This window comes from Anopheles merus, unplaced genomic scaffold (genome assembly GCF_017562075.2).
Source record: "Anopheles merus strain MAF unplaced genomic scaffold, AmerM5.1 LNR4000014, whole genome shotgun sequence".
Lineage (NCBI taxonomy): Eukaryota > Metazoa > Arthropoda > Insecta > Diptera > Culicidae > Anopheles > Anopheles merus.
Window position 1 is genome coordinate 26,897 of NW_024427594.1, and position 20,099 is coordinate 46,995.

Here is a 20,099-nt window from a genome sequence, read left to right on the forward strand (position 1 = left end):
TTACTTTCCTAAGATTGATGTTAAAAAGCACTTTCATTATTAATTTTATGTTGCTTATTTTGGCCCGTTTCGACAGCCATTTTGATGCGACGTTTAAACCGAGCAGCCATTGAAGAAAATTGACAGTTTGCTGGTTATAGCGTGCGGCGCAAACTGGCATACAAATATTTATTTTTCTCTTAAGTTAGGGCATTGCTTGTCCTAAAATTGGTGGTATTTGGTACAAGAAAGGTCATATTATGTGTCGACATATGCATTGTAGTGTTCTGATCATTGTTAAAAGAAATATTCAGCTAAATCCAAGGTGTGTTATTGTTCTGAGTTTCAGCAGGAGCCCACAACATTGAGCTGTCAAAAATGAACATTTAGTGTGTACCTATTTTCGGCAGCATTTAAAGTGAAAAATATCTTGTTCATCGTGATTTAAAATTCCGAACAAGTTAGAATAAATTAAATAAGCATAAAATCTATAATATATACCACTTTTTCTTTTTGTGAAACTTCGTATGTGAATAACACATAAGTACACTTTTACTACAAAATTGTGTTTTGTGACATTTTTAACCACCTTTGTGCAGAATTTCACGTTTTTAGCTACTCTGCCGAAAACTGGTATAGTTACCCTATTTTATTTTTGTATGGTGGTTAACCATTCAAACCATCCAAATAATCGCAAAATTCACCGAAAGAACATTTGACAGCAGCGTTCGATAAAATTACATAGGATGGGCGTTGCAACACCCCTTACTTTTACCAATTTGTTTACCGGGACTACAAAATCAAGTTCTCAATCATGTTTCAAAACATGGAAGTGATTGGAAACCAGACTAAAGGTGTGCTATTGCTTTAATGATCTGCTCGAAAATTCTTAACCAAATACATTTGATTGATCACTGGTACGATTAGCATCAAGCATACCATAACAAGCGGATGAAAAATCTTGAAACATCAAACATATTAACGATAAACAAAGTGGAAAAAGATTTAAGTGTTTATTCCTTTTGAAAGATTTAGCAGTAGCAAAAGAAACGAGTTTTTTTGGGGCCAAATCGAAAGTTCCTATAGGATTCCAAATGACTTTTGGGTACTAGTGATCCCCCACCTTTTGTATGATTTTTTTTTATGCTTATCAAAAATGTATGGCATAGAATTTAGTTAGTTGTATGTGAAATATTTTTCAAGTTAAACAAAAGAGGCTAATAGTGTTAAAATATCGCTGTCCAATACCGAAACGCTACTTTGTGTGATGTTTAACGTTACAGTGTTTACAGTGAATTTTTTCAGTCATGTTCCTAACCCACATATCTGTTTCCAGAATACAGCTCTCTGTGTACGCTGTTTTCATGAATTAAAAATATCTGTGTATCTATTAGAAATCGTAACGAGCAGTGGTGGCTGTTGGCTGACGGTGGGTGAACTAGGCGATCGTCTGAGGCCCCGTCCTAGCACCACCTCTCCCGTCCCCTCAAGACAACACAACCCAACCGAGTGCTACTCCTCTCCCCCTCAATTCATCTAAATTGCTCATCTAGAGGGGGCCCCAACTCTTCTTACCGCCTAGGGCCTTCGACAATCTTAATCTGTCACTGTATATACAGTTATGTTAAATGGAATGAGGGCGTATGTGAAAACGTGCGTGATTGTTGTGATTGACTGTGTGCGATAAAGAGTGAGTGAGATCGAGAGTGAGTGAGATAACGAGCTAGTGAGATGACGAGTGAGTGAGATCAAGAGTGATTGTCATCAAAGTGGGTAGAAAGGAGGTGTCGTCATGTAGAACAATTGGGCATCGAGGCTTTAGAAAAAAGCACAAAACCAGGATCGACGGCAGTTGTCAAATGCGACGAATGTTGCTTGTATTTAGATATGATATATGAATTGTTTTCGTTTAATACACATTTTTTAGCATTAAAAATTCGTATTTTGCATCCACACTCCATAAATCGACATTTTACACGTTATAATGTAGCTGCTGCCTGTAAACAAATATCGACGGCTGTTGTCAAACTGAATCTCAAAATGGCAACATGCCAAACGCTAAGAAGACACCTCCTCTATATTCCACCTTGGATTGTGATCACGATGTAGCTATGGCGCCAATTCTTTATCTATCAAAAGCGTATACAGTCTGTTCCCGAGTTACGCTGTTTGTGCGTTCCCGAGGAATCCGCGTAAGTCGAATTTCGCGGTTTTCGACCAAAATACACTTGGTTACTCGGCATTTGTATTCAATTTAGTATTTTTATACACTTAATCATTTATTTAATGCGATTCGTGTAGAATATTCTGATATTTTTTGCTTTTAAGTGAATTAAATCAATTATCAAAAATGAAATTTATGATGCAATGGACAATTCTTGAAGCAAATTGTACGGATTTGACATTTAATCTGTCAAATGTAGAAAACCGTGTTTCTTCGAATCCACGTAAGTCGAGAACCGCGTAACTAGGGAACAGACTGTACAGTCTTTCCCCGAGTAAGGGCGGTGGCAACGCTCATCGGAAGCGATTTTATCGGACGAAATTTATATGGGATTTGACAGATAACGTCGGACGTGCGATTTCGTCGTACGACGGAATCAAAATTTTTTGATTCCGTCGGATCTTCGCATCCGATTTTATCTGTCAATGTAATCATTTAGGTTATGTAGGAACAATATGAAATTATTTTTTATAATGGTTAAACCATTCAAATTTTCGCAATATGAGTCGAAATAGCGTTTGACAGAAGCGTCCGATAAATTCGCATCGGATGAGCGTTGCCACTGCCCTAACGCGAATAATGCGTTACTGATAAATTCGCGTAACTCGGATTTTAGCGTAAGTCGAATATCATGTTTTTATACTTAAATTAAAATTATTTTTAATTGAATTCAGTTTATTTAGGTAATTTATCACTTATTTAATGCAATTCTTGTAGAAAATTGGTTTATATTTGCCTATTAGTGATATTCAGGTGGTCCCCGAGATACACGGTTAATGGGGACCGAAAACGACCGTAAAATATCGCGTATCTCGAATTTCCGCGTAAGTCGAATCTCGTGATTTCCAGCTAAAATTTCTCTAATTTTCGTGTCATTTTGCAAGTAGGGGGCGGTTTTAGTCACTGTATGTGTTATTTGAGATGATTCTGACTGAATATAACAGTTTTAAACCTTTTGAAATAGTTTTTAACATTCGATCGAAACGGAAATTATTTGGCATTTTACAATTGATGTGTCAAATCAGTACAATTTGGTCAAAGAACTGTCAAATTTAGAAAACCGTGTATCTCCGAATCCGCGTATAAGAGGTACCGTGTATCTCGGGGACCGCCTGTACATCTTTTAGAAAAATTGCAAATTATTTTTCATTTGACAATTGATGCAGATAATTGCACTGATTTGACAACTGAACTGTCAAAAATAATAACTCGCCCCAAGGTGGAATATAGAGGAGGTGTCTTCTTAGCGTTTGGCATGTTGCCATTTTGAGATTCAGTTTGACAACAGCCGTCGATATTTGTTTACAGGCAGCAGCTACATTATAACGTGTAAAATGTCGATTTATGGAGTGTGGATGCTAAATACGAATTTTTAATACTAAAAAAATGTGTATTAAACGAAAACAATTCATATATCATATCTAAATACCAGCAACATTCGTCGCATTTGACAACTGCCGTCGATCCTGGTTTTGTGCTTTTTTCTAAAGCCTCGATGCCCAATTGTTCTACATGACGACACCTCCTTTCTACCCACTTTGAACTCGCCCAAAGTGAAATTTGCTCGAAACTGTTTTCCCATATCTGCTCGATTAGTACTCGATACGCCTGAAATTGTGGATTTTTGTGTGATGAAGTGTGTTGAAAGCGCTAAGTAGTATGTAGTAGTATACAAGTTTTTATTGATTTGAAATTTGTGTACAGTGTACAATTGGTACTCTTGTAGATTTGTAATGGGTTCGAACTCGTTTTCTTTCCTCATTGTTTGAACAGTTTAGCTAGCCCTGCCAAGTTGAATTTTTAAACTTGTTTTGTGTGTTTCGGATTGTCGTTGTTGGAAAAATTAGAAGAAAAAAAACCCCCGAGCAAAAAAATTTTTTTTTAATGAAACTAATCCTAACTAACCTATTTTTATCCTACATTAATCCTACGACCTAAGCTACATATTAATGATGAATTATTCATTAGGGTTTAAATGCTATTATGTTTTGATAGAACTACAGTGCAAGGTTTTGTATCAAAGAGTTTTCGTTCATTTGACATTTGATGATGTATTGCCTGGATATTTTGTCAATATAATCTTTTACCGTTCAATTAGACATACAGTGGCACGAAAAATAGCTCAAAATTTCACTCTGTGTAGATCAAAGTAGCTCATTTGACTCAGTTAACCAAATTGTTTTATATTTGAAAACACATAAAAATAGGTTAAAATGTCTTCAAATCTAATTTTTTGTGTTTGGCATTAATCTGGCTTGTAAAAAAACTAGATAATTCGATTATTTCGGATGAAGCAAAATTGTCGCGCGCGACGAGTAGCTCTGTTTGCAAAATTGAACTACTTTTCGTCGCGCGCGACGTCTTCGCGCGCCACGTTGTCGCTGTATGTCTATTTGGACGGTTACTTTAGATGTTTTTGTTCTTGAGTGCAAATCTCTAGTTCTGTACCAAGGTGGGACGTTGAGTATTATTTGAAGTAATTTGTTTTGACAAACTAGTAGTTTTTTCATTTGAGCTTTGGCACAGTTTTTCCAAACTGGAGCTGCATACGTTAGCAATGGTCTGAAGCAAGCATAATAAAGCAGTGTCTTGTTATGTGTGTTTAATTTTGATTTTCTATGCATGAATGGATACAAGGTTTTCAGGGTTTTTTCTACTTTATGAATGGAGTTTTCTATGTGGGTTTTGAATGTTAAACGTTTTTCAAAGGTTAGGCCGAGATATTTTACGGAATTTTCGCATGGAATTGCTATGTTGTTTAAGTTGATATTGTTTTGACGGAGTTTACGCCGGTTCGTATATCTTGTGAAGAAAACAGCCTCAGATTTTGCTTTATTAATCTTTAGTTTCCATTTGCCACAGAATTTACTATACTTCCTAAGTCGCATGTTTAAAGATCTGACTATTGCTTTAGCTTGTTCGCAATTTTTCATGATTGGCATGTCTGAGATGTATAAGTTGAACAGTAGTGGTGATAATGGGCTGCCTTGGGGCACACCTGCTACTGGTGTGAATGATGTTGATTTAATTTTGTCTATATAAACGTTATTGTTCCTGGTTGTGATGAAAGAAAGAATGATTTTCACTAGGTATGAAGGGTAGTTGTTAGATATTAGTTTGATACTATTTGGCATCAGGGTTTACTGTTCAAAGGCTTTTTCAATATCAAGTAAAACTAGGCCGGTTGATTTCCTTGTAGATCGATTTTTTAGAAGCTTTTGCTTTAATCTATCTATTTGATGTGTAGTTGGCATGGAAGGCCGAAAGCCGAATTGGTATTTGGGGATGATGTTATGTCCATCAGTAAACGAGCGAAGCCGTGATGATACTATTATTTTCGAATATCTTTCCTGTGCAGTTGAGTAAACTGATTGGTCCATAGTTTTCTGGTTTTGTTGAATCTTTACCAGGTTTAGGTATTGCTATTATTTTGGATTTTTTCCATATTTCTGGGAAATATCCAAGCCTCAGACAGCTATTAAAAATTATTGTGAAATAGATAATGGCTTTGTTAGGTAACCTTTTTAATGTACCGTTATTTACATTATCAAGACCGACTGATTTTTTTGGTTTTGAGTATTTTAAGTAACCGCTTGATTTCAACGGGGTTTACCAAGCTGTCATGAGTGAGATTGTTTATGTTTTGCCTGTTTAAAAAAGTTCGATTTACTGATAGCACTTTTCGTTCTATCGGGCCATTTAAGTTGAAAGTAATTTTATGAGCGTTTTCAAATTTCTCTTCTAGTGCTTCGCATTTCTCTTTCGCACTCGTTAGTGTTTTGTTTTCTAACTGTGGTGAAGGGATGGTATATTTTTTGTTTTTTATAATTCTAACAAATTTTCACATCCTATTTTTATCTTTATATCTTTTGTTTTCAATTAAATTCTTATTCGAATCAGAATTCCGTAGGTTATTAAGTTATTATTCTTTAAAATTCTCTATTTCTTCTATGTCTTTGCTATTTTTGACGGTACATGCTACGAAGTTTGATTAATTTTAGAATGTCTTCGGGAATAATCAAGTTGTATTGACTCGGAATAATAGTAGGGACAGCCAAATTGTGTGCTGTAATTAAGTTTTCGTTTAGTTTAGTAATCATGTTGTCTATTTGCCTATGATTAACTATAGAATTATGATTGATATAAGGCAGATTTTAGTTATCATTTATATGATTTTTAAATGTTACCCAATTTGCTGCTGCATAATTATAAACACTGTGTGGTGTCTTAAAGCATGGTGCACTTTTTTAATTTTGAAAATTGTTGGTAGGTGATCAGAGGTTAGGTTAGTGAAGGTTTTAGGAGTCGAGATATCATGAAGATTATTAGAGATAATCAAATCCAAAGTAGACGGTAGTCGTTTCGAATCGGAAGGATAGAACGTTGGTGAGTCAGGGTAATGCACGGGAAAGGAACATTTTTGCATCAGATCAAAAAGGATTTTTCCTGAAGAGTTTGTTTTGCAGCAATTCCAAAATCTATGATGGGCGTTAAAGCACCGACAAACCGACGTGACACTGGCGTTACAAAAGTGTCCCACACGAAAGTACTGTCATTTACAGTGAGGCGAACACTTCTGTCAAAGTAAGCTCTGTTCACTGCTGCTTCGATGTAAACAACTTTTCTAAATACAAATGGCGAAAGAAGTGTGAGGCAAGATTTTGTGAGAATTATTGGACAAAACACCCAGGAAAATCATTTTATAAGTTTCCAAATCTATGCAAAAGATGTGAGAAGTACATAAAACAATACGCATTGGAATTTGCGAAGAAAAACAGAAAGGGGGTTTAGCAGTTTCTTCTCTGTGTCAGTGTAGTAAGCGAATCATTATAGAGATGGCGCTAGTGTTTAACGTATTTTCATTTGAAATAAGTAGACAACTTTTGAAGCTCATTTTGTTCGAAGTGTCACGTCGGTTTGTTGGTGGTTAAAGTCTCCACATATAACATAACTGCTTTGATATCGAGTCATGACCATGACGGCAATGCCATTGCTGAAATCTTTGTAGTTTTTGTTTGAAAAAGGATGGTATGCAGCCGTTAGCCTGATGTTGTTACCATCCTTAGTTTTTACTGCGATTTGCACTGCTTCCATTACTCTAAGCACAGGCGTGTTTACTCTATGGTGAGAGATATCTTTTCTAACTAAAATTGCAACCCCTCCTTTTGCACTGGTAGTTCTATCAGCTCTATGTGTAGCATAATTGTTGACACAAAAATTAATCTCTGGTTTTAAGAATGTTTCTGTAACGGTCATGATGTGAATGTTGTTCAACTTTTAAAAAAATGGCTAACTCTGTTTTTTTTTATTAAGAATGCTATTTGCATTCCAGTTTCGAACTCTAATCTTCTCACTTGAATCAATCATCGGGAGTTTAATTTCTACGGGATTTTAAACAAAATTTGCTGACTACTTCGAAGATCGCTGTGATAACGTCTTGTTTTGATTTACATTTTTCTAATCGGTTAAACACCTCTCCCACAATTGGGGCTATTTCGTTCGGTGCAAACAGGTCAACGCTACTTGCTGTGTTACCATTGTAACCATTAAACGGTGTTTGTGTGAGACGGTTTACTGCGGTCTTGTAACCCGCTACATTATTGGTTTGTTGCAACTGTGGGAAATTGCAACGTGTCACATCAAACCAGGAGGAATTTTCGGTGATTTTTGTTTTTCTCTTGAAACTGGTCGTTTAAACTACCAGCCAAAATCGAAATAAAAAGGCATCGGATCCCAATAACTGTCTATTAATTGACAGCTCATGTGTAACTAGACGACTCGTCGAATTGTTGTCTTTTTGGTGTCCAATAATATTTATTAGATTTCTTGTCTAATAGTTGTCTAAAAAGTGTCTAATAAGCCTTATTAGACTTACTGTCTCATCATTAGACCTGTCTCATAATTGTCTAATAGTTGTTATAAGGTGATATATCTCAACAAGTGTCTAAATTCAGTCTTTAAGCAATTTTGTTAGAAAGATTGCCCATCTATATGGATGAAATTGTCTAATTTGATGAATAGTAACATTTAAGAAAGAAGCGGAATATTACGCCAAGTATTCAAAGACTCTGCTAAACACACAGTAACACATGAATATTGTTTAAGAAAACAATAGCAGATCTGATTATTATTGGCCTATTCAATGAGCCTTCAGAACACAAACAATTTGTTTGTCTAAAAAAACATTTGTATCACAATTATTACAAGCATAAACCTGAGAATTTTATCTGTTTTTAGCGTTGCAATGTAAATAATTCTGTTTATCCCTCACTGCAGATGTACGAGTTTTTGTCATCACTGGACTGAGTTCAGTTTTCTGCTGGTGGTTTTGATATTTACTGTCTAATAATTATTTCCATTCGTGTACCTAATAGATGCCTAATAGACAGACAGTCTTTGTCTATTGGGCTGGCTAATAGACATCTATTAACGATTTTGGCTGGTAGGGTAGGGCAGCCATGAAAGCTAACTGTGTGATTCCCGTCCCGCTGTACAAAGCGACGGAAGAAATCAAGGCGTTCCGAGAATTTTATCATGCCTTCCTTTCCTCTCCAACGGCAAATTTGTCAAGCAGCCAGTCGAGCTACCCGTCCCTGGCTCCGCCTCATACCCCTCGCCTGAGCGCGCTGTCGAAGGTTTGGATGTGTTGGTGCGTCAGACGGCCAATAGCTGTCAGCCGTCGTCCGTGCCTTTTCCCTCCATAGCGCTATCTCTTTCTCGTGTGTTTTCAATGCTCATGAGTTGCTGTGGCGCTTAAAAAGCCGTTAACAAATATAGCGACGATGAAGTTGCATTTTCACAAATCAAACCAAAAAAGCGCAATGAGTTCAAATGCTGCAACATAAAAATGACTACAGAATTGCTAGCTCACGCTCGAGGGTTTGCTGTGCAAAGCGCAGAACCTTAATTCGCATTAACACGTTCAGCCCGGCGCTTGTTTTCATCAACATTCCGTTCCGCCGGCAGCCAGAACTCAAGCTGATTGTGAAATCGGTATACTGGAAAGTCCATTGGCAGTCCCTGGGGCCTACCACCGAACTGAACGTGTGAAGCATTAAGCATAACTTTGTTACACTAAGCTTTTGCTTTCGTATGGTGTAGATTATACAGATATATTGAGTCGACTGCGCATGGGTGTGAGTGTGCGTATGTGTGCAAAACTGTCGCCGAATGTGTTTTCTTCCGGAATGTTATGATCCATCAGTCAAAGAAAAGAAGGTGTTCATGACAGTGGCGGATTAAGGGAATCGGGTGCCATAGGCGGAAAGACGAGTTAAGGTCCCTGTAAATGGTAACTGATGACTGGGAGGAGGGGGTACTGGGGCACAGCTGTTGGGAGATTGAACTGTATACTTAAATTACCGGCGGGTTGGGGGAGAGGAACATGGGATCCCTACGATCATCGGTCAGGCCCTAAAATTGTTGCCGGCATGGGAAGGGGGGGGGGGGGGCGGCACCGCCTTATTCCGCACATCTCAACAGCATGCACGTCATGGGTTCTAAACGCGTATGAACCGTCCGTCGTAGCAAGGGCTGACTCTCCGGCTACGTGGTACTCAAGGCTTGAAAGGCCGGCATGGTCGCGTGGGCCATTACGCCAATAATAATAATAACAAAAAAAAAGAACTTTGGATTGCCATCCGTACCGAGGAAAGAGTTTGTCTTGACTTTGTTGTTGCCGGGCTACCGCTGTGGCGCACGGACAACAAATGCACGGAATGCACTCGAGCAACGTACATGAACCTACCGAGCCTTACTCATTCCAAAGGAGTTCCGGTCGCTCGGCGTCATGATAACGACTCCAAGCCAACAAGCCGCCAGATTCTGGATGGATAGGTGCAGCACCATACGCGCACCGTAATAAACAAATCCAGAATCCTCTTTTGTATGGATTCAATTCAAAATGTTGTTTCCACTTGCATCCGCTAGCAGAATTGGAAAGAAATGTGCAACATATCACATGCACGTTTGCTTCGATCGTGTGTCTTTTTAATACCCCCAACCAGTGTTGCGAACGGTGACGTTCATCGACATAAAATTGTAAACATTCATTCGATTTGAAGCTTCCCATTCCCATCTCTCTCTGTCATTTGACATTCCCGTCAAAAAATGTCATTTGACATGAAGACATTTTCAAGATACATTCATTTGACATTCGCCAACCTGTATGAGTAGTGAACTGTGTCGTATTGCAAACGGCCGTATTCATGTCAAACTACAAAAGAGCGTGCGGTGCAAAGGCTTTCATTTCACTAGTTTTTGCTATTTCACTAGAATCCCCATATTCAGCGACGATACACTTCATAATCCTCCGATCGTATCGATTTGTGTTGTTCAAAAAATGTCAAATGACATTCATACTACATTGTTTACATTTCATGTCACTGCATCAGCCCTGACGGTAGCGACACGAATGAATTTCGTTTAATGACAGTCGTGTCGTGGAAGCATTGAATGTCATCAGCCAAAAATTATTTTGACCGGCTGTTTACGGTGACTGTCATGAAAAATGTCAACAGTTAACAACACTGGTCTACAGTGCTTCAGTGGGTTGAGGCAGTGTTGCGAACGGTGACGTTCATCGACATAAAATTGTAAACATTCATTCGATTTGAAGCTTCCCATTCCCATCTCTCTCTGTCATTTGACATTCCCGTCAAAAAATGTCATTTGACATGAAGACATTTTCAAGATACATTTATTTGACATTCGCCAACCTGTATGAGTAGTGAACTGTGTCGTATTGTAAAACGGCCGTATTCATGTCAAACTACAACAGAGCGTGCGGTGCAAAGGCTTTCATTTCACTAGTTTTTGCTATTTCACTAGAATCCCCATATTCAGCGACGATACACTTCATAATCCTCCGATCGTATCGATATGTGTTGTTCAAAAAATGTCAAATGACATTCATACTACATTGTTTACATTTCATGTCACTGCATCAGCCCTGACGGTAGCGACACGAATGAATTTCGTTTAATGACAGTCGTGTCGTGGAAGCATTGAATGTCATCAGCCAAAAAATATTTTGACCGGCTGTTTACGGTGACTGTCATGAAAAATGTCAACAGTTAACAACACTGCCCCCAACAGCAGAACCGGTCGCAGAGATGGTGGTGCCAATTCAATGGTAGTATTGTCTCCTCCTCCGATTACCGCTACAATCGATCGGGCGGCTTACAGTGTGTTTTCTGAGAATGCATGGAGTGTGTAGACGCAGCCGGTGACAATGCGCGCATCAGAATCAAACAGTTTTGGGGTTCCCGCACGCACACACACACACGCGCACGCACGCATGCACGCACGCATGCACGCGCGTACGCGAGAACGCACCCCCGAACGCGCGCAATATCCAGCATTTTGAGAAGGCAATATAAACTTAGAATACGTAAAAATAGACCTTTTACAAACACTACTGATATGAAGCCTTCCCGAGTTATAATATCATACTATATATGTAAGAATGCAAGAACACAAATCGAAGCTATGTTTGATGATCAATTATCACTGCACTTTTGTATACACAGAGTAAAAATAGTAACTATATCTGGACTATTTATTTGAATATGAAAAATTGAAACCAGCATCTTAGTTGATTTCCCTAGGTAGATGATCAACTTTTTTGCCATCAATAGGCTATACCAACCTTCTCAAAAGGCTTGTACACCAATTGTATAATGTTAATAGAGTGTCTTTTTATAAAACTGTTAGTTTTATTTTGTCCGGTTCTTCGTACTTCCAGTCAATCGTACAGATGGGGCATTTACTTCAACCGGACGATACGTACGAAATTGAGCTATTTGAACCGATGAATCTTATCTACACTGGTTCAACAACAACGGGCAAAACGTACAAAATGGGTAGACGAACAAAAGAGCATCCAACTATCGTTAGTAGCATCGAATCCGGTTTCAACAATGGTCAAAGAACTTTTTGCTCAAGAAAAACAAAAAAAACTATAAACCCAAAGCATAAAACACGAGATTCGGATTGCTGCAGCGTCAACTTTATCAAATATTCCTTGCACATATTCAACACCATATTTCTGGTAAGTAGCTACATAATCCATAATATTTGCAGGTTCTTTTGCAGTTCCATTTTGCTTTTCATTTTGTTCAAAATTATCTTTGTACATGTACTTGATTCATTTATAATTTTATAAATGAATTCATTTTTATAAGACTGATGTAAGCACTCAAATGTATTTAAATCATTTCATATGTTATTGTGCACTGCATAGAGCTATTAAGGCCTTATTAGACGGAGGAAAATCCTGTCATTTCTCGATTGACATTTATCTGTCAACAGTGGCGGATTTAACGGTACGCGGACTGAGCGGCCACGGGGGGTCCCGTCAATTTAAGGGCCCTGTGGATGGTATTTCCGGCATATGCAACAATGTGTACAGTTATCTCATAGAGAACTTCTGTGCCCAATAGAGGCCCCATGGACGAAGAGACTCATTCTTGGTTTTTGGTACTTGGTGTCTAAAAATGATATCGAACAAGCCCTTGATCGTTTTTTCAAGTCTATGAAATGATATAATAAAAAAAAAACAGGTATAATTCGTTGTTAGGCAGTGTGTTAGATCGTCGTTGTGATCTAGGCGTTATACTGGACTCTAGTTTAAATTTCCGTTTACATGTTGACAACAATGTTAACACGGCATACAAGATGCTAGGTTTTATCTTTCAATAATTCCGATAATGTACTTATGTCTTAAGTCTTATGTTGTTGTTTCCTTGCCTTGTGCGCACGTGGGGATTAAGTACTGCTAAGTACTTTGGTTCCCGAATTGCACTACGATGATTAACACAATAGAGGCAATACAACGGAAGTTTACAAGACTTGCTTTAAAATGCGTCCAATTCAGAAGACTCACAATCATGCCAAGTTATCGCTCACGTTACCTTCTGCTTGGCCTACAGGCGTTCGAGCAAAGAAAGGTTTTAAGGTAAAGAAATGTATATTTGTTGCTAAAATATATAACAAACGAATTAGACGTTGTCTATTAGAGAAGAGCAACATCTACGTGCCTTCGAGACCTCTTCGCTCTCGTAACTTGCTTGTTGGTGAGAGCAGGCGTACTTTATATGAATACAATGAGCCATTACTAGGCAATTACACTTTGACTTGTAATCACGAACTGATTCGCTAAAATTGAAAATTAATAAAATATTCTCTTTAAATGCGTTGGTCGTTAATTCGTTAATAAATTAAAATCAAAGTGATTAGACCCTGTATTGAATTGCCTTGTCATAATGGCTCATTGAAATGAAGGATTCAATCCATGCTAGGCAATTTGTGGAAGTTCATGATGGGAAACATGGTATTTTGTGCGATGGTACCGAGTTTGTGTTTAACGTGCTATCACTTTGACTTGTAATCACGAACTGATTCGCTAAAATTGGAAATTAATAACATATTCACTTTAAATGCGTTGGTCGTTAATTCGTTAATAAATTAAAATTCAACCAACATGAAAATCGAAAAACCAATCCCGTCATACCTAACAATAAAGGGGGAGATAATTAAAATCCTCCATAGAGGACAAAAAGCTACATGCCAATACTATGACCAACCAGCACACTACGGTGTCACATCCACCCAAAACAGAAACAAACACTTGCAACACATATAACAAAACAAGTGTCAACAGCTGGCTTTTCGCAGAGGTCGCACAACAAGGGACAAAAACTCAAAACACAAAAATAGTGCCGACTACATACAAGCCCCATAGTAGTGATGCACCACAAAAGAATAGTGTCAGTAATAACAACCAAAATTTATCAACCAACAGAAATAATAGCACAGAAACCTTATCCATGACGAGAGTGGACTACTACAAAAATGATGATTTAGACAAACCGTGATATCATTTCCTCCGATACCGACACAACTGATCACGAAAGACAAATTAATCGAACAAGGAAAGCGTGTAAATCGTCAAACTTAATAAATACAACAATATAAAAAAATTATACATATATAAAAAACATACAAATTAAAATAAAATGGCCAGATATAAGTCCATACTTCAAAAAAACATAAATGGCCTATCCAAAAACAAAGAAAAACTTGAAAGAATAATGAACGCTCAAAACAATACGGCCGCATGTATAACGGAATCATGGTTGAACAAAGATACAGAAAAAAGGCAAAAATTTCGAATTACAATCTTATTACAAACCATAGAGAAGATGGATACGATGGAACTGCGATCTATCTTAGGAATGACATCAAATATAAAACTAAACAAAGACAATACGACAAAGAAATACAAATCACAGAACTGACAATAATCCAAAACCAAAAAAACATCACATGAATTTACGCATCCCATGCCACAAACTGCAACAAATTGAAATCAATCATAGGAAATATACTAAACGATCCACATACAACAACAAAAACAGTGATAGCAGCCGACCTTAATGCCCATCATTCTGCATGGAGAAACACATACAACGAACGAATAGGTAAAATGTTGATCGATGAAATCGAAGGATCCAACTTTGTTCTACTACATGAAAATGAAATAACATTCGTACCAACAGTCCCCAATAAAAGAGCCACAACAATAGATCTTACCATAATAACAGAAAATTAATAGATAAATGCAAAAGGGAAATACTGGAACACCACATGGGGGCAGGGCAACTCACCACAAAATAATCATCGCGACAATCCAAGGAAATATAATCCCCATAAAAATAAAACAAACGAACAAAAATAAGGCAAGAAATAAAGGCTATAAAAATAACAGAGAACAATACAAGCCACGAAATATGTAAAAAATATCGCAGATTATGAAAAAAAACACACACAAATATGACCTTCAAAAAGCTAAAGATCTAGTGGAACAGAGCCACCGAAAAGGCATGGCGCCAAAAAAAAAAGAAAAAATAAAGCTTTTCAATCAAAATAAAACAACGAATAACGAGATCGAATTAAAAAAAAAACACTAGCAGAATTCCGACTCCAAAAAACGCCTGAACAAAATTACAAATTTTGAAAAGAAAACTAGACTCCATAGACTCATTCACTAGCCTTGAAAACAACATGGAGGAAGAAAAAAATCCTAAACGACAATTTTAAAAACAACACAAAAGGGGATAAAAATTTATATAAAGACATACCAACGTCAGAAAACATACTAAATGAAGATACATGGCAGCAACTGTTAAGAAAGAAGAAAAACACAGCCCCCGTGCTGGCAACATTTCTAACACATTCTGATCGGGTAGTGCTAACAATGATGTCCCTATAAGAAAATGGCCTTGAGTAAGAACATCCAGCTTGCGATCTTCTGATAATGGTGTAAGGGGTCTAGAATTTAGTTGCGCTTCAATTTGGGCCAAAACAGTTACAAAATCTCCAAACGATAGCTGTCGATCGCCAAGCACTTTCCGCATAGTTCTCTTTGCCGCCTTCACCGCTGCCTCCCAAAGTCCGCCGAAGTTGGGAGATCTCGGGGGGATGAAGCTCCAAGTTATACCAAGCTTCACTGCTTCACTCTGAACGATCGCTTTAGCCGACTTGTTTTTCAGCATGCCAAATAGCTCCAACAGTTCCTTCTGCGCGCCTTGAAAGTTTAATCCATTGTCCGAGTACACATGGATCGGAAGCCCGCGCCGAGAAATGAACCGACGAAAAGCCTTGATGAAAGCTCCAGTCGAAAGAACTTCCACCAGCTCGATATGGACAGCTTTGGTGCTAAAACAAACAAAAATAGAAATGTAAGCTTTTAAAGCCGCTGCCTTACGGTGCGTTGGCTTTAGAAACACCGGTCCACAGTAGTCTACTCCGACGAAAGAAAACGACCGGGATGGTGTTGTCCTTTCAGCCGGAAGTTGTCCCAGAGGCTGCACGACAGGCAAAGGGTCCGCCTTGAAGCATGTCACACAGCTGCGACAAACAGCATTCGCAACCGATTTTCCATTCAGGATCTAAAACTCCTGCCGCACCAAAGCCAGAGTTTGACGGGGACCAGCATGCATCGCCAACTGATGATACGCCTTCACCAGGATTCTAGTGAAGTTCGTCTTAGCAGGGAGAATCATCGGATGCTTCGCACCATACCCGATGGTAGCATGTTTAAGGCAGCCACCAACACGGAGTACACCTTCAGGATCCAAACACGGTCGCAAGTACTTCAAGCGCGAATTCAAAGACACTTTGTCACCCTTCCGTAACGCCCGCAGTTCATCACTAGTGTTGGGTAAAGTGCTACTGTGCGCACTGTGCGCACAGCACATCATACTGTGCGCACAGCACAGTGCTTGAAGTGCGCATTGTGCTAGCACAGTGCGGAAGTGCTAGCACAGTGCTAGCACTTTTCGCACAATGCGCACACTTTGCACAGAGCGCTCTCTTAGCACACTTTTCGCACAGTGCGCACTCTTCACACAGTACGCTCTCTGAACACACTGCAAGGCAAGATACACACTGCATGCAGACTTACTGAAAGAACTGTGCTGAGAGAACGCACTGTGCTGAGAGAGCACACTGTGCTGAGAGAGCGCACTGTGCTGAGAGAGCGCACTGTGCTGAAAGAGCGCACTGTGCTGAAAGAGCGCACTGTGCGAAGAGTGCGCACTGTGCGAAGTGTGCGTATTGTGCGAAAAGTGCTAGCACTGTGCTAGCACTTCCGCACTGTGCTCGGAGAGCGCACTGTGCGAAAGTGCTAGCACTGTGCTAGCACTTCCGCAGTGTTTCGAAGTGCACACTGTGCGCACAGTGCGCACAGCACACTTAGGGCAAAGTGCGTGTGCGCACAGCACACTGAATTGTGCTACTTTACCCAACACTATTCATCACCAAATTCTTGCCGGTGCAGAATTTTCACCAACAGTTTCGCCGCATCACGAAATTCCTTATTAGAACACTCTCCTTGGTCGTGCTCCTTTCCAAGACGTATTTTCATAAATCGGGAACAGTAGGCAGCAACACGAACGGTTTTCCAATACGAAGAAAACTTATCCAGCAAGAAATGCGGTTCGAACAACTTTTCCGTCGCACTTAACAACACAGTTTTCTTCCGCTCTTGTAACGCTTCTTCAGGATCAGCCAACACTGTCGCACGATTCCATTGCTCTTTACGCATAGATATCCCTTCAAACCAACACGAATGTGCTGCAAACTCTTGAGGTAATACTCCTCTAGAAACAATGTCAGCAGGATTTTCTGAACCGCCACTCTGTTTGCCACAAAGGTAGCCCAAATATAAGATGGAGATCGGAGCCAACACAATACCACAGTGGAATCCGTCCAGAAAAAAAACATGGAATTTTCGGTTCCTTGAAGGCCCTGTAAACCGATTTCCGCAACTTTGCTGCTAGCAAAGCACCACACAGCTCGAGTTTCGCTAAACTCACACGTTTCAACGGTGCTACTTTGGATTTAGCTGCCACCAAAGACACCTTCCCACAACCACTATCATCCACCGATTGAACATAAAGGCACGCACCATAAGCCCTTTCCGACGCATCCGAGAAACAATGCAATTGGAGTTTGCACTGTCCAGGCAAAAGCACAAATCACGGAACACGTATACACTGCATACACGGCAAATGCTCCACAAAAGATTTCCATTTGATCTTGATCTCTTTGTTAACCGGTTCGTCCCAACTCGTTGTTGAGATCCACAACTGCTGCAACAGAATCTTAGCCCATACTATCACAGGCGCAATGATTCCCAACGGATCAGAGAGACCCGCAATTTGCGAACAAATTGTTCTTCTTATAATAAATTCATTTTCTTCCGGTTGCCTGATCTCCACACTTATGTCATCTGAGCACGGTCGCCACAACAAACCCAATGTTTTCACAAGAACATTTTCACCAAGACCGACGACATCAGGACACGATAGATTTTCCACAGGCACATCGTTTAGCACAGCTGGTACATGTGACACCCACTTTCGCAATTGAAAACCTCCTCCAACAATTTACTCAACTCAGCACGAAGGGTTTTTGCTTCCTGAAAGCTATTCGCGCCACTAAGAAGATCGTCCATTTAGAAATCTTCCCTGAGGACACGTTGCGCATTAAGATACCTTGCACCATCATCTTCTGCTAGTTGCTGCAAAACCCGCGTTGCAAGAAAAGAAGAGGGAGCCAAGCCGAACGTCACCCTTTGCAGCTCGTATTCTTTAGGCTGCATTTACACTGACGATTGCCACAAGATTCTTTGCAATGGTGTGTGGTCTGGATGCACTTGCACTTGCAAATACATTTTCTCGATGTCGGCTGATAACGCTATCGCATGCATTCGGAAGCGCAGCATTATCGCAAACAACGATTCCTGTATCACTGGTCCAGTAAGCAACAGATCATTCAACGCATATCCACTTGCGGTTTTCGCTGATATATCGAAAGCAGGTCAAATTTTCGTGGAAACACTGCTCTCCTTCACTACTGGCCTATGAGGAAGATAACACGAAACTACTCGCGAATCTACACTTGTTACCTCCCGCTGCGCAAAGCGACGGAAGAAATCATGCCGTTCGGAGAATTTTATCATGCCATCTTTTTCCCTCCAACGGCAAATTTGTCGAGCAGCTCGTCGAGCTGCCCGTCCCTGGCTCCGCCTCATACCCCTCGCCTGAGCGCGCTGTCGAAGGTTTGGATGTGTTGGTGCGTCAGACGGCCAATCGCTGTCAGCCGTCGTCCGTGCTTTTTCCCTCCATAGCGCCATCTCTTTCTCGCGTGTGGTCAATGCTCGCGAGCTGTTGTGGCGCCTAAAAATGCCGTTAACAAACATTGCGGCGATGAAGTTGCATTTTCACAAATCAAACCAAAAAATCGCAATGAGTTCAAACACTGCAATATAAAAATGACTAAGGAATCGCTAGTTTACGCAGGAGGGTTTGCTGTGCAACGCGCAGAACCCTTATTCGCATTAACACGTTCAGCCCGGCGCTGATTTTCATCAACTTTCCTTTCCGCCGGCATCTAGAACGCAAGCTGATTGTGAATCCGGCATACTGGAAAGTCCACTGGCAGTCCCTGGGGCCTGCCATCGAACTGAACGTGCAAAGCATTAAGCGTAACTTTGTTACACTAAGCTTTTGCTTTCGTATGGTTTAGATTACACAGATATGCTGAGCCGTCAGCGCATGGGTGTGTACGTGCGTGTGTATGCACTTTCGCCAAATGTGTTTTCTTCCGGAATATTATGATCCATCGGTCAAAACAGGAAGGTGTTTATGACAGAGGCGAAAGGCCGAGTTGAGGTCCATGTAAATGGTAACTGATGACCGGGAGGAGGGGGTACTGGCACACAGCTGTTGGGAGATTGAACAGTATACTTAAATCGCTGGCGGGGGGGGGGGGGGGAGGGTGGCCAAGGGACCCCTACGATCATCGGTCACAGGCCTTAAAATTGTTGCCGGCATGGGGGAGGGAGAGGGCTGTGCAAATGGTTCTCCAGTCACGGGGCACCAACGACCATCTTTCCGGGGGCCCTTGTCGCTAATACTCTGTCCACTTGTAGACATACGACATACTACAGACTAGCGATATTCGGCGACCGCCTAGTCCGCCTACCGTTAGGTCCACCGCTGGTTCATGACGGTGTTTTTGTTATCGTGGAGGTGCATCCTTCCCTCTGCCTGCAGCGTATGCATCGAGCAGGAGACAGTGTGGCAGTATGCAAGTTACCCGCTGGATAGGAGCGGTCCCGCGGCACCGCCATTATTCCGCACATCTTAACAGCATGCCCGTCGTAGGTTCTAACCGCGTATGAACCGTCCGCCGTAGCAAGGGCTGACTATCCGGCTACGTGGTACTTAAGACTTGAAAAGGCCGGCATGATTGCGTTGGCTATTACGCCAATAATAATAATAATAATAAAAAGAACTTAGCATAGCAGTCCACACTCGGGTAAGAG

General features: G+C 40.2%; 1 protein-coding gene across 15 annotated transcripts in view; it reads left to right on the forward strand.

The window, feature by feature from the left end:
• The first annotated feature begins 718 nt into the window (after positions 1-718).
• Positions 719-20,099, forward strand: part of LOC121600956 (CD151 antigen-like) — a 50,173-nt gene continuing 30,792 nt past the window's right edge. Inside the window, exons 1-3 of one of the 15 annotated variants that reach the window (XM_041929743.1) lie at positions 880-896; positions 1,316-1,717; positions 11,949-12,254. In XM_041929743.1, coding sequence (XP_041785677.1) covers positions 11,961-12,254 — 294 coding nt within the window. In that variant the 5' untranslated portion in view covers positions 880-896; positions 1,316-1,717; positions 11,949-11,960. The other 14 variants (XM_041929744.1, XM_041929737.1, XM_041929750.1 and 11 more) reach the window with 14 other exon arrangements.